Source organism: Caretta caretta, chromosome 3 (genome assembly GCF_965140235.1).
Source record: "Caretta caretta isolate rCarCar2 chromosome 3, rCarCar1.hap1, whole genome shotgun sequence".
Lineage (NCBI taxonomy): Eukaryota > Metazoa > Chordata > Testudines > Cheloniidae > Caretta > Caretta caretta.
In genome coordinates this window covers 146,802,838-146,817,845 of record NC_134208.1, presented here as the reverse complement: position 1 = coordinate 146,817,845, position 15,008 = coordinate 146,802,838, and the positions used below count along the sequence as shown (strand labels likewise).

At 45.1% G+C, this 15,008-nt stretch overlaps 1 protein-coding gene across 1 annotated transcript; it reads left to right on the top strand.

The window, feature by feature from the left end:
- Positions 1-1,080: 1,080 nt before the first annotated feature.
- Positions 1,081-12,715, top strand: LOC125628934 (sulfotransferase 6B1-like; the record flags this gene model as incomplete). Its single annotated transcript, XM_048834158.2, has 6 exons — positions 1,081-1,164; positions 6,308-6,397; positions 7,155-7,281; positions 9,933-10,027; positions 10,730-10,886; positions 11,385-12,715. Coding segments are annotated over 6 exons (684 nt in total), but the record flags the coding sequence as incomplete, so codon positions are not given.
- Between the last annotated feature and the right edge of the window lie 2,293 nt (positions 12,716-15,008).

Genomic DNA, 15,008 nt, shown 5'->3' with positions numbered 1-15,008 from the left:
GGAAGATTCCCAGATGAATTCCTCCTCTTCCTGATGAGAAGAAGGAACTTGAACTTGGCTCTCCCAGACTCATGATAGTACCCTTGCAGGGATCGTGTGATTGTTGGACAAAGGCATTCCTCTCCCAGTAATACTCTTTTTTTGCCACAGATAGTTACTCCTGAGCACAGCCCGTGCTCTACCCTTCCCTGCCAACCCAAAAGGAAGCATATGTGTAGTAACTGAGCTGACTGGGGAATAGAGAAAGAGCAGGTGGCAGTTTGAGGATGTTGCAGGGAAACCTTATCTTCACTTCTCTGTTTTTCAGTCTTGCAGCAAAGATCTCCTCCTCCTACATGAAGGAGATTCTGTGTAGCAACAAGATCTGAGTCACTGCACGGCAATAAAAGACCCACTGCACCAAGTCTCAGAGCCCAGGTCAATTGATTCAGGCTTACAGGACTTGGGACTCGGAGCTAAAAATAGCAGTGTAGACATTTGTGCTTGGGCTGGAGCCTGGGCTCTGACACCTTCTTCCCCCACTGTGGGATTTCAAAGCCCAGGCTCCCCTGAATCCAGATGTCTACACTGCTATTTTTAGTACCACGAGCCTGACTCAGTTGACCCAGGCTGTGAGATTCAGTTGACCCAGGCTATTGGTGCCATGGGTTTTTTATTGCAGTGTAGGCATATCCTTACACTGTGTTCACAAGCTGTACATAGCAGAAGCAGCAGCCTTAAAGTGCTTACAAGGGTTGCCATTATATGCACATAGGCAATGTAAATAAAGTACAGTTGTGCGGGGGATATATAACTTAACTTGTAATTGCCAAAGCACAGGATTTCATTCTCGCCCCCAATGTTGCATTAAAGAGACACACTCAATGTAAAAATCACACTTCTGTCTGAAAATTGTGTACCTACAACTGTTACAAGTTATATAATGGAACACCTACAAGTTATATGGAGGACTAGTATACTGACTCTTTAGAAAGTTATGCTAGATATTTAACAGGCTACAGTTCTGAAATTCCTGCTTGGCTCCTTCTAACAGTTATTTTATGTTTCAGGAAGTAATTGGATTGAACACATTTTAAATGACTTGACATCCGCAGTTCTAAGGGAGGAGGTACCACGAACAAAGCATTTACAATTTCTGAATTTGGAGTTCCAGAAAAATTTCAGGTCAGCATGGACTAATTCAGGAAGTTTATTTTTAGCATCTAGTACTTTTTTAAATGTCTATATTTTACAGTATCTCATATAAGTACAAAACACTTTACAGAGAGGGTATACACTTCCATATCAAGTAATTTGAAGGTAATTCTCTCAATTACTTTTTGTATGTGGGAACATGTTATAAAAGATTAAAACACGGGCAAACAAGTGTGATTTGAAATGAAATTGACTTTTGTGTACTAAAAGAACAGAAATTAATTTTAACTCTAATCTGGACCTCCTACTGCTGTATTAGAATTTCCAATCCTTAGTGTCAATTTTGAGTGCAATATTTTAAAAATCTTTTGAGAAGAAAAGGTTAATGAAGTCATTAGCTGATTATTCCTGATTTCTATCCATCCTAGTTTAAGGTGTGACTTTTCCAAAGTGAAGTCAAGCCTATGCCTAAGGGCTTGGCTACACTTGCAGATGCAGAGTGCTGGGAGTTAAACCGGCCTTTGGAGACCGCAGGAGGGAAAACGCTGCCCTGTGTTTACACGATCAGCTGCAAGCACAGTGGTATGGCCACATTAGTAGCTCTTGCAATGCCACCGAGAGCAGTGCATTGTGGTAGCTATCCCAACGTGTAAGTGGCTGCAGCGTGCTTTTCAAATGGAGGAGGGGGGTGGAGTGGAGTGTGACAGTTGTGTTGTGTGTATGTCGGGGGAGAGACAGTGTGTTTTGGGGGGCAGTGTGTGTCAGCATGCTGTCCTGTAAGTTCAGATGGCAGCAGACCCCCCCACCCCCCACCTCTTTCTCACACACACATGCCTGGGCAGCAGTGGCATTCCACAGTAATGGTTTGCTTTGTGTCCCGGAGAAGATAAACATGCTGCCTGTCAGAAATGGAGCTTTGAAAGGGGATATCCGCTTGCCTGCAGCCATTACAAGCTACATACCACACAGACTATGCTGACAGCTTGTGCCACACCCTCTCAAAGAAACTGCGGAACCACCTGATCAACATCCTCTACAGCAAACAGGGAAAGATTAAGAATGAGCTCTCAAAACTGGATACTCTCATAAAAAACCAACCTTCCAGAGTTCAAAACAATGAGAAGAGTGGCCACTTGACTTCAGAGGATTATGAGATGTTTCCAGAGGCCAATCCCAGTGCAGTAATGCAACACGTCTCTCAGCAAGCTTTATGCTTCTCGTGGAGGTGGATTGCCAGGAGCGCTCCAGCTGCAGAGTCCAGGCGCTCTAAGTGCCTTGCCAGTGTGGACACCCAGGGCCGTCCCTACCCAGAAGCAAAGTACGCAGCTGCTTAGGGCACCAGCAGATTTGGGGCACTAAATTTCCTGGTGACCTAAGCAGCTGCGTGCTGCTCCAGCCCCTGCTCCACCTCTTCTTCCTCTGCTCCACCTGGCTTCTTCCCACTCCTGCTCTGCCCCAGCCCCGCCTCCACTCCACCCCTTCCCCAAAACCCCTGCCCCTGCTCCACCCCAGCCCCGTCCCCACTCCCCTGAGGACTGCAAGGAATCGGGCCCGCACTTACCAGCGGCAATAAGTAGAGCGACCCGGCCACAGTGTGCTCCGCTCCGCTGGCTCCCAGCCACACTGCCGGTGCGTGCTGCGGGGCTGTTCCCCCCCTGGGCCCCAAAGCTGGGAGCCCAGGAAGCAGAGCAGAGTGGGCTGGGTCTGGGTCACTCCACTTCCCGCCACCCCATAAGTGTGGGGTCGGGCCTGACTGCCCTGTACTCACCGGGTGGCAGGAAGTGGAGTGATCTGACCCCAGCCCGCTCTGCTCTGCCAGTGCGAGCTGGTGGGTAGTTTCTCCCTGCAGAGGCCTGGGGCCCTACACAGCCCCCCCCGTGGGGGGTGAGGGGGGCCTGCGTAGGGCACCAAAATGGCTAGGGATGGCCCTGTGGACACCTCAGAAGTTAGGATGCCTGGGGCCGATATAATGCACTCTAACTTGCAAGTGTAGCCAAGCCCTATGTCTTTGCAAGATCAGGGGAATGTGTGACTCTAACAGTGTATATGGCTCTGTGTGTGTCTATATGTTATAATTGCAAGCCATGAGTAGTAACACCTGATGGACTGTTACTTTTCTTTATGTGGTTTTATAAGTAATGCACAAGATTGGGAGTCAGAGTTAGGACATCGCTAATGACAGCTCTGTGTCTGGCTTCAGGCGAGACATTTCATCTCTCCTCTTCAGTTTCCTCATTTGTAAAACAGAGATATTATTTATTTTTGTCACAGAGGTGCTGTGAGACTTAATTAATTACCGTTTGAAAATATTTAAGAACCTCAGTTAAGAGATCATATGGGCTGACAGCAATGGAGCAAAACCTGGGTAAAATCTGAGACAGTGTTGCAGGACTAAGGGTACGTCTACACTGGCAGAGTTACTGTGCCGGCAGTTTCAGCGCCGCTTAGAGAGCATTGACGAGAAACTGCTGTTGTGTGTTCACACCGTCAGCTGCTTGCGTAACAGTGTGTTCACACTTGTGGCACTTGCAGCGGTATTCGGAGCGGTGCACTCTGGGCAGCTATCCCACAGAGCATCTCTTCTGCTACTAAGAGTTGTGGGAAGGCGGAGGGGGTTGCGGGGCATCCTGGGTCCTGTCACAATGCCCTGTGATGCATTGCTTCGCATCCCAGCAATCCCTGTGCTTCTGTCTGCATTTGGCGCCATCTTTCGCAGGTTTGTGTACTGCGTGCCCTGCCTCTTCGGTCTGCAGGAATGGATCCCGCACTGTTGACCAATATGCTGCTCGCTCTGACCAACACGGCATGAGCGGCAGTGGAATTATTCCTTAAACTACAAAGGCAAGAGGAGTCTGACATTGATCTCACCACGCGTAGTAACTATGACACGAGATTGCTTGTGGCATTCACGGAGGTGCTGACCACAGTGGAATGCTGCTTTTGGGCTCAGGAAACAAGCACTGAGTGGTGGGATCATCCTGCACGTTTCGGATGATGAGCAGTGGCTGCAGAACTTTCGGTTGAGGAAAGCCACATTCTTGGGACTGTGTGATGAACTCACACCAGCCCTGTGGTACAAGGATACAAGAATGAGCGCAGCCCTGCTGTTGGAGAAGCGCGTGGCGAGTGCACTGTGTAAGTCGGCTATTCCAGACTGCTACCAATTGGTCACTAACCAGTTCGGAGTGGGAATGTCAACAGTTGGACTCAGGTTGACAGAAATGTGCAGGGCCATTAACCACATCCTGCTCCAGAAGACTGTGACTCTGGGCAACATGCATAACATTGTGGATGGCTTTGCACAAATGGACTTCCCTAACTGCAGAGGGGCGACAGATGGCACGCATATTCCAATTCTGGCACAAGACCAACTAGCCACTGAGTACATTTATCAGAAGGGGTATTTCTCTATGGTTCTTCAGGTGCTTGTGGATCACCGTGGGTGTTTCACGGACGTTAACGCAGGCTGGTCCGGAAAGGTGCATGACATATACACCTTTCGGAACACTGGCCTATTCAGGAAGCTGCAAGCAGGGACTTTATCCCCAGACCAGAAGATCACCGTAGGGGAAGTCAAAATGCCCACTGTGATCCTGGGAGACCCCACCTACCCCTTAATGCTGTGGCCTATGAAGCCATACATGGGACACCTGGACAGCAGCAAGGAGCGGTTCAACAACAGGCTGAGCAAGTGCAGAATGACTGTTAAGTATGCTTTTGGCCATTTAAAGGCCCGCTGGCGCTGCCTCTATGGGAGGCTGTACCTGGCCGATAACACTATTCCTATGCTTATAGCTGCGTGCTGTACGCGCTATAGTATTTGTGAAGGGAAGGGTGAAAGCTTGACACAGGGCTGGACCACTAAGGCTCAGTGCCTGGAGGCTGAATTTGAACAGTCAGAGACCAGGGCTATTAGAGGGGCGCAGCATGGGTCCATAGGATCAGGGATGCCTTGAGGGAGCAATTTGAAGCTGAAAGCCACTAAGATTTGTTGCTATGCTCAGGAGTGCAGTTCTTGTAATGCCAGGAGGTGATTGTGATTGGTGCAGACGATGCACTATGAAGTTGTAAGGAAATTGCCTGTTCCTTTGTGGGGCTCTCTTTGCTTTCAATTAATGGAATAAAGATTACTTTCACACTAAAACAATTATCTTATTAAAAAACAACCGGAGGAGAGAGACAAACAAAAAAACACATCAGCACTGTGGGGCTGGGGGAAGGGAGGGTCCCAGGATTGTTAAAGATTTGGGTATGTCCAGGTATCATATCCAACCTTCTCCTTTGGAGTACAGTGCAGCGGGTACTGTACTTCAGTAGGGCTAAACTGCAGAGGGACGAGTGTTGAGTGCAGTAAAACCACCCTGTAAAGTAAAGTAAAACACGCAAGCCTGTGCCGAATACAGTAAGAAAGTGATTACAGATGAAATCTCACTCTCAGAGATGTTCCAGTAAGCTTCTTTTACAGACTCGTCTCTTTCTAGTCTGGATCCAGCAATCACTCACCCCTGCTATTGTTACCTTCCTTTGCTCCAGTTTCTTTCAGGTATCCTTTGGGGGTGGAGGGCTATCTCTTGAGCCAGCTGAAGACAAAATGGAGGGGTTGAAATAGACTTTCTCTTGTGGGTGGACACCCCCTCCCCGATATAGAAACCAGCTACAAAATGGAGTTTTGGAGTCACATGGGCAAGTCACATGTCCATGCATGACTCAGAGCTTACAGGTGGCAGCCATTGTTCACATGCTACCTTCAACGTCCTCAGGCAGACTTCTTATGTGGATTGAAGTCTTCCAAGAACCATTGTCTGTTAAGTGTTTCTTGACTGGGCACTTAACTTGCAAATTCCTTTCTAAAGAAGCTGACCAAATGCCTTACTAAGGCGACTTACAATCAAACAAGTACACAGCCAACATACATAACTTTGAGTACAAAAATGATACATGCATACAAATAGGATGAATATATTCAGTAGATCATAAACTTTGCAGAGATATGTTATATGGCCTATCTAGCATAAAACATATTCTAGTTATGTCATATTTACTTTCATAAGCATATTTCCATAAAACATTATGGGGTGCAATGTCACATACACATATTATAAATTGTCAACATATTTGAGGTAGACATGTTGTGATTCCTTTTTTTTCACATATTCTTTTTGTTTTGATTTAGAAAATAAAAAGTTTACCTTCGCCACGTCTTTTTACCACACATCTCCATTGTGATAATATTCCCAAGGCTGTTTTGGGGAGTAACGCAAAGGTAAGTGAGCATTTTAATATTTGATATTATTCACTTTCCAAGCAACTCCCAGTTTTCCTCTGGCAAAAGTTCTCTACAGGATTGCCTGGAAAACAGGAATTCAGTTTCACAAAAAAATTCAAGGTTACAGCATTTGGTTTTGTTCGGCATTGGGATGTAACCAAGAACGGTGGAATTTTTTTTGTGAAAAAACAGATTGAGGAGAGCAAAGACTTGAACCTGGGTCTCTGATGTTCCAGGTTAATGCCGTAACTGTTGGGACTTTGGCTATTCTGGGATGTGTGTGTGCATGCCTCTCTCTCCCTCCCATTTTAACCAGAAATGAATAAATTTCTGGGAAAACTTTTGGCCAGTCAGCATTTTCTGGTGAAAAAACATTTCCCTGAAAAATTCCTGACCAACTCTAGTTCTCTACTTGGCTTTTTCAGATCCCACAATCTGACATCTTTCACTATAAAAGTGGAATTCAGTTTTTACTGGTTGTTGTTTGTAATTCACACAAAGGTCAAATCTTAGATCCCAGCCCTGCAAGGTGAGCTGTATAGGATAGCCCTTATTGCTCCATGGAACCCCCATGAAGTCATAGGGGCTCCAAGCAGGTGTAAGGTCTCTCCACACAAATCAATTTGCAGGATTGGGGCCTCACTTTCCAAATTTCAGTTCCTGTAGGAGCTGATACGTTTTTAATGCAGGACCCTTGAGATCAAAGGTTACCTTAAAATACCAAAGACTCATGTGCCTTTGCTGTTTTTAACAGTTACTGGTGTTATTTCGAAATCCAAAAGATGTAGCTGTATCCTATTACCGCTTCTACAACAAAAATCCTATGCTTCCAAATGTCAGCTCCTGGGATGAGTTCTTTCAGAAGTTCATGAGTGGAGAAGGTACAGTTATTAGATCTTTGCTATGTTTCTCAGTGGCGTTTATAAACACTCTAGTACAGTGTTCTCAACTCTTCTTTGGTCTGCAGTCCAAAAAGGGAATCTGTGATCATCATGTTAAAATTAATCCCAAATAGATTCAAACTAATGATCTGGGTTGGAGAGGGCAGGGGAGCTGGTGCTAAGGAGTCAAAGGTGCTTCACTCTTCTTCAACCCTGAGCAATGCTCAGCACTCGGAGTATTGCTGTGGAGATATTCAAATGGTCAGGATGGTGCAGTATACAGGGATTCCACTTCATCCCCAGCACACAAAGGATAAACTCCAGCTTTCCTTTTCTTTCTGGAAGGCATTATCCTTCTTGCGATTTCACATCTTAACAACTAGATTTATGAGTGAGCTTCTCCCCCTTTCTTCTCAGCTACTTTTTTCTCTTGCTTTCATTTGCATCTCAGAGCAGGGGTACACATTTTAGAGCAATTCAAAATAAAGGTTTGGGGTAAATTTTTTAAAAATGCCATAGTGACTTAGGAGCCTAACCCTCATTGACTTTCAGTGAGACTTAATCACCTAAGGCCATATTTTTAAAGGCATATAAGTGCCTAAAGATGCAGATAGATGCCTAGCGAGATTTCAAAAAGCACCTAGGTACCTAATTCCCATAGACTTCAAGCACTTTTGAAAATTCCACCAGGCACCTATCTGCCCATTATATCGAAATCACTTTTGAAAATGGGATTCAGGTTTTCTAAATCTCTTAGGCACTTTTGAAAATTTGGCCCTTTATTTATAATTGAGCAGAGGTTTGAGCTACAACTGAAATAGATAAACCCCTTTCTGTAGACTGAAGAACTCAGTATTAGTCTCACTATCATCTGTTGACAAAGAGCACTATTATGCTGGAAAGAACAGTATTCCAAAGAGCGTTCATGCTGTCAAAGCAATGGGAGCAGACATGAGTTGCAGATTTCCTGTCATGTCAAGGAGCTTCATAGCAATCGGGCTCAGACTCAAGGAAAACGACAGTGAGAGCAACCCTGCATTTCAAGTGAAGTTCTCTTGTAAAGGGGAAAAATAGACTGTAAAAATGGCATAGTGGATTTTGTACACATCTCTTTATTACTTCCAGATCAGAAGTGCTAGGCTTACAAACAAACAATGTTTTATGTAACTGCCAGCTCCTCAAATTCCATCTGGGATTTGTGAATCAAGTTGGGCTCTTTCCTTCTGCAACACCGCTGCCAGTGATAAGGACTCTGTAGGCCAAACTGCACTCTTAGTAACATCTGTACAACCCCACTGGCCTGTCATGCCAATTTAGCAAGCTATTTTGATGATGATGTTGCACAAAATGGAATAGATTCCAGCTTGTACTCTCCTAACTGTGCTGATTTGGCAGAGTTTAATGCTTTTCACTCCTTTTAAGATGCATTTTATTTCAGAAAGTAAGCAGAGAGGGCACTGTATATACTTAGGAAAACAGACCTGTTTAGTAAGAAGGTGCCTTGTTTTACATACTCATTTTGCAGAGAACAGCACTTTAACAAAATATCAAGCCAAACCCTCTGTCATACGAGCTACTCTGACACTGAGGTGCATTTCAGGGATTTTGAGAAGTTGCTGACAGTATAATACAGTGTCTATGTATGATATCAGCAAAGTCTCTTTATTTCACCCCTTTTTTTGTGCAGTTCTGTCAGGAAAGAGACCAGAAATCAGCTGGATCTGTCCGGCTGAGAAATTCCCTGATGTAGGAGAGCTTTCCATGGATGCAAAGCTGGCATTCTTGATTCTTGTACTATTCTGCCGCTATAACTGGCACAGGGGTGGTGTCAAGAGACTAATCTTAATTGGTGAATAGTTCCTTGGGGACTTTGCCACTTACCATAGGTTAGAGTAGCCTCTAGGCTGCTTGAAGTTACCGTGGAGCCAGGTCTGAGCTGGGCAGAGAATCAGGGAACCGTAACCATAAACTGCCTTACAGCCCCTGAAGCAAATGGAGGAAATTTAATATAACAAAGAGTCTGTGCCATATTCTAGTAAACAATTATTGGAAAATAAAGTATACTGGTAGAAACTAATTGTTTATATTTTGTAAGGGCCTATCCCTGCAAGCACTTATGCATGTGAGTAAAATTTACTCACATTAATAATCCCACTAAAGTAAAGGAAATTATTCGTATGGTGAGTGTTTTCAGGACCTTAAATCTGTGTTGTTGGGGTTATTTTTTTTTAACTTCGCCATTTCATAAGTGCAATGTTAGCCTGGTTATGTGATAGATTGAATATACACACATGGCTGCGTTACTGATTACTACAAAATGTATTCAAGAATTAATTTGTTGTAAACAGATTTTTTTTAAAACTTGTCGTGTAGAAACGGTATAGCTTGATTATGTAAAAATAGTTGGAAGAAGAAAGTAAAAAGTCAAGTCTGGAGTGAATGACTTCCAAAATAACATCTGTCCCCTCCTCCCCCCAAAGAAAAAGAAAAAGGAAAAAAAAAGAACTAAGAACAGAGTACTGAAGGATTAGACGATCTAAGCTCTCCAGGACTCTATGTTGAAGTTAGCCTGTACATTTCATCTTGGGGCAATTTAAATATACTTTAAATTATCTTCTGTTTTTGACCTGTCTGCCTTAACTTCATTTTAGTCTGCTGGAACTCATATTTTGACCATATTCTTGCCTGGAACAAACACATGGATAAAGAGAATATCATGATCATCACCTATGAAGAAATGAAAGAGGTAAATATGTGTAGAAAGTTAAAAATGGAAAAGACTTATTAGGTCTTGTACTCAGTTCTGATACAGAATTGCTCCCTTCAGCATATTCTCAAGCATCTTGTCCCATCCAGTTTTCATTTTGTCCCAGGCAAAACCTTATTGTGCAGAGAACAGGTATATGATGTTGCAGCCTGTTTTCCCACTGGCTACTAGCCCTTCTATCTTTAGCCCAGCTCCCTCCTCAAGCACGAAAGCCTTGATCCTGCAACATTAAGCACGTGCATGAGAGTGGTCCCATTGACTTCAGTGAGACTGTTCACATGCTTAAAGTTAAGCATGTCCATGTTAGCAGTTTGAGGATCTTAAACTGTAAATTCTCTGGGTTAGGTAATGCCAATGCTTATATAGAACAATACTAATTGATGCGGCTAGATAAATGTTATCAGTAGTAATTAATACTAAAATAAAGAGATCCATGCAGAAGATTGAGAGCATTCACTTAACACATTGCCATTTGGGAAGGGAGGCACATTCCAAAATCTTATCAAAAGTAACCACCATTCCTGCAACCTCCTGCTGCTGAACTTAATATATTTCTCTAATGTTCTGCCCTTTGTATGGATGAGAATATTATCAACTACATTCATTTGACAAGATAGAGGGAAAATGTCTGGCATGTTTGCTTTAACTTATACATAACTCTATCGCATTTTTGTTTTTCAGAACTTACCTCAAGGAGTGAAACAAATAGCTGAATTTTTGGGGTTCTCTCTGCCTGAGGAGAAGATTCAGTCTATTGCAGAGAATGCCACCTTTGAATCAATGAGCAATATATCCCAAGAAAAATATGGAAAATATGGTTCCATCCTTTTCAGAAAAGGTACATTTATACAGAGCGATGATAGTCCTAGAGTTTAGAACAGGTATCCAAATTGGTCATGGGAGCTAATTAACATTTAAAAGGCTTGATAAGATGCATGACTGTTGTGACCATTTCAGGAGCTCCCAAATGCAGAACTAATGCATTTAATTCATAGCTGATAATGAATTTTCTTCTCCTGAAAATGGACATCCCTAGCTGGATGATCACTCAGGCACTGAATACTGTTCTTTCAAAATATGAGCTCTGTGTGGAAAATACCTTGGTTGTAAAAGGTGCATGCATATATACCTGTAAAATTTAGTGCAAAGGGTTTTCTTTAACCTAAAATTTTAAGAACACCATCCACATTGAAGCCTCATATTGATTTGAAATGTGGTAATAAGTTCAGTCATTCCAACTGTTTGTGTCAGCATTTCATTGTTATCTACCGCTACCTGACAGGTGATCTTATACTTCCAAGAATATTTATGAGTTTATTTCATTGTTCTTTTGCAGGTACTGTTGGAGATTGGAAGAATCTGTTCACTGAAGCTCAAAGCCAAGAAATGGATGCCAAATTTGAAGAAAGTTTAGCAGGAACGAAACTGGGAGCCAGGCTAAAATATGATAAATACTGCAAATATTAAATCCTTGAATATCAGAATGACATTAGCATTTACTCAGTAACATCATCTATTTTACTACCTTTTGTTTGAGAACGTAGAGATTAAAATAATTAGCCTTTCACGCAAGAATTTTCACACAAAAAACAACCAAACCCAAGACACAGTAAATAAGGCTAGTGGTCCAAATACTGCCCATCTGTGACTTATTTAGGCTTAGAATCTCCTGTGCATAGTGGCACATGAGGCAACCCACTTTTCCTACTGCTGCCTGTCCAGAACAAGATGTTTGACTCAATTGTAAATTGTCTCCATGATGGCAACAACTTTTGCAATTGTCTTGCAATAGGCCATTTTTTCTCCTTCATGCCTTCTCTTCCCTCCAGGTGGAATCCAATAGAATGCTACGACTACACTATGCAGCTTTTAGCAACACGGCTGTGCCGCTATAGCCGTGCTGCTAAAAGCCGCGCAATGTAGCTGCTGTTTGTCGTCAGGAGAGAGCTCTCCTGCCGACAAAAAAATTCCACCCACAACGAGCAGCAGCAGCTTTGTCGGTAGGTTCACACCGGCACTTTTCGTTGGTAAAACTTTTGTCGTTCAGGGTGACGTTTTTTGTCGTTCAGGGGTGTTAAAAAAAAGTTTTGCCAACGAAGTCCCAGTGTAGACACAGCTAAGATATACCTTGTGCTTCTGCCTTGTGGTAGCCTGATGACATTGTTGGGGACACTGGGGCATGGCCACTAGGTAACTCGAGGGGATGGAAGACCACGAGTGTCGATGAAGCCCCCTCGCACTAGGCCCAAGTGTCCTTGGCCCCCCCTTGCCTGGAGGCACTCGCAGCAGTTATGCGTACGAGGCCCAAGTGTCCTTGGCCCCCCCGCCTGGAGGCACTCACAGCAGTTATGCTGAGGATCTGCAACAATATGTTGCAGAGTCAGACTGCCTGAAACTAAGCAAGGCCAAACAGGGCAGATATGAAAGAACAATGCTGAATAAAGCAGCTTTATGTATGGTTCAACAAATGACACAGAGAACAAGGGAACTAGCTGGGAACTGGATTGGCTGGCTATATAGATACTTAGGGCAGCTTGCTATTGGATAAGTATGCTGGGAAAAAGGATGTATAAAAGCCTGTGTAACTTCCTGCTCTGTGTGCAGGATTTGAGATTCTATTCTCCCTGTACCTTTTTGCAGCTGCAAATAAACTTTTCTGCTTCTCCACCCCGTTGTGATTATTGGGTGTAGCACACTGGGTCGCGAACCAACCTCAGCTGTTGTTTAGCCTCTCGGCACTGGGTGCCGGCAACAGCTTTTGGCGTCCCTGGGTGGGCGACGAGGCTGCTATTTAGCCTTGCCCGGACCCCTCCTGGAGGTCGAGGATTGCGGCGAGAACCGACGCCCAGCGCGCACCGGTGAGTTCATTGGGGGCCTCGGAGGAGACGCAATTTGATCGACCCCTGAGGACACAACGGTGAAACGCACTCATATAGTGGAGAAGCAACTGTGGACGACGGTGAGGAACCGGTCCCTTGGACATAGGGGAGGAGCAGCTGTGGACGACGGTGAGGAACCGGTCCCTTGGATAAGGTAGGAACCTTTTGAAATCCGGCTTGTTTGCTCTGTTGGAACCTGGGGACGCCCAGAGTTCCCCTGTATGTATGGGACAGGGACAGAGCTCAGGGGTTAGGGCACGGTGTACGCCCCTAGAATGCATTCTAGCAAACTGGAAGGTATTTGGTGCGGATCCAATGACTAAGAGCCAATTAAAACGATTCTGTACAGTTGACTGGCCTCAATATCAACTAGAGGACCAGGAGTGGTGGCCACCAGGAGGGTCAATTAATTACAACACAATCCTTCAGTTACTCCTGTTCTGTCAGAGAACAAGGAAATGGAATGAACATATGTATGCGCATTTGTTTCTGACTTTATGTACTCGACCAGATATTTTACAGCGCTGTAATCTGACTCCGACTGGTTCGGTAGCAGCTAATGTTAGTCCCCAGACCCCCACCCCCACTGTAATGGCAGAGCCGGTGTCCCCTTCGGCCCCTACACCCACACCTTGTAAGTCCCCAATGGTTGGCCTATACCCCTTAATCACCGAAACTAAAGTCGTCCGGTCTGGATCGGACAGGTGTCCGGCCACGACTATGCAGGTTTATACTCATGTGCCCTTTAATCCTGTGGATTTGGCTGCTTTCAAAGCACAGGCAGGAGAGTTTTCCACCAACCCAAGCAGGTTTATATCAGTCTTTGAGGGGTGCCTCTGCAGCCACAAGCCGGACTGGGATGATTGTAACGTCCTCCTGCGAACCCTACTGTCTGAGGTTGAAAGACAACAGGTTGTGTCCAAAGCAAGGGAGGAGGCGCAGAGACGGTACGACCGGGATCGTATTAATGTCCCTGACCCGGATGCACAAGTCCCCCGAGCAGAGCCCAGGTGGGATCCAAATGATCACGGGGATATGACCCACCTTACCACCTATAAGGAGTTGCTCTTGCATGGACTCCGTCACTCGGCTCTCCGACATAATAATTGGGCAAAGCCATCTGAACTAATACAGGATTTAAAAGAAAGCCCAGAGGCCTTTCTACAGCGTATTTGGGACACAATTCGACAGAACACTAATGCAGACCCCGATGATCAGGAGTCAATTATTAAGGGAATTTTTATGAGCAGAGCAGCCCCTGATATTAAGAGAAAGTTACAAAAAAGGGGCGATTTAATGGGCATGGCCATGGCACAAATCTTAGAGACTGCAAACCGAGCTTACAGTCTGAGAGAGACAGAGAAGGAGAGAAAGCAAGTGAGACTGATGGTAACAGTGGTACAGGCCGGCACTAAGGGAAGTGGCTGGGGAGGAAGGAGCTATGGACACGAATGTCTGGGCTCGCAGGAGAGACGACTGGGTCGCAACCAGTGTGCCTTGTGTCGACAAGAGGGACACTGGAAAAATGAGTGCCCAAAGAGGAAAGAAAAGGGGGGTGCCTCTATGATGGCGATGGCGGAGCAGGAATAGGGGTGTCAGTGGAGACGGACCACCCTACCCCTGGAACCCCGAGTAAAGATGCGGGTGGGAAGCTCAGAAATAGATTTTTTTTAGTGGACTCTGGAGCGGCCCGAACTGCCGTACATCGACCCCTTCAGTTGCCAGTAGCAGATTCCCTTACTGTGGTAGGAGCCACAGGCAAAGACACCAAGTGCCCAGTGTATGTCCCAGCGGAATGCGCTTTGGGAAACAGAACTATATCCCACAAGCTGGTATACCTCCCTGAGTGTCCAACACCTCTGCTGGGACGGGATCTGCTTTGTCGCCTCGGTGCCACCCTGCATTTTACTGAGGATGAAATAACCCTTACCTTACCCCCTGAGAATGCATGGATCATGACCCTTGCAGTTGAGCCCTCAGCCATGCAAGCCCCAGAATGGAGCCCATGGGAAGACCAGGTGTACCCCCTTGTGTGGGTATCAGGGATTCCAGGAAAGGCCACCCATCAGACCCCCATTACT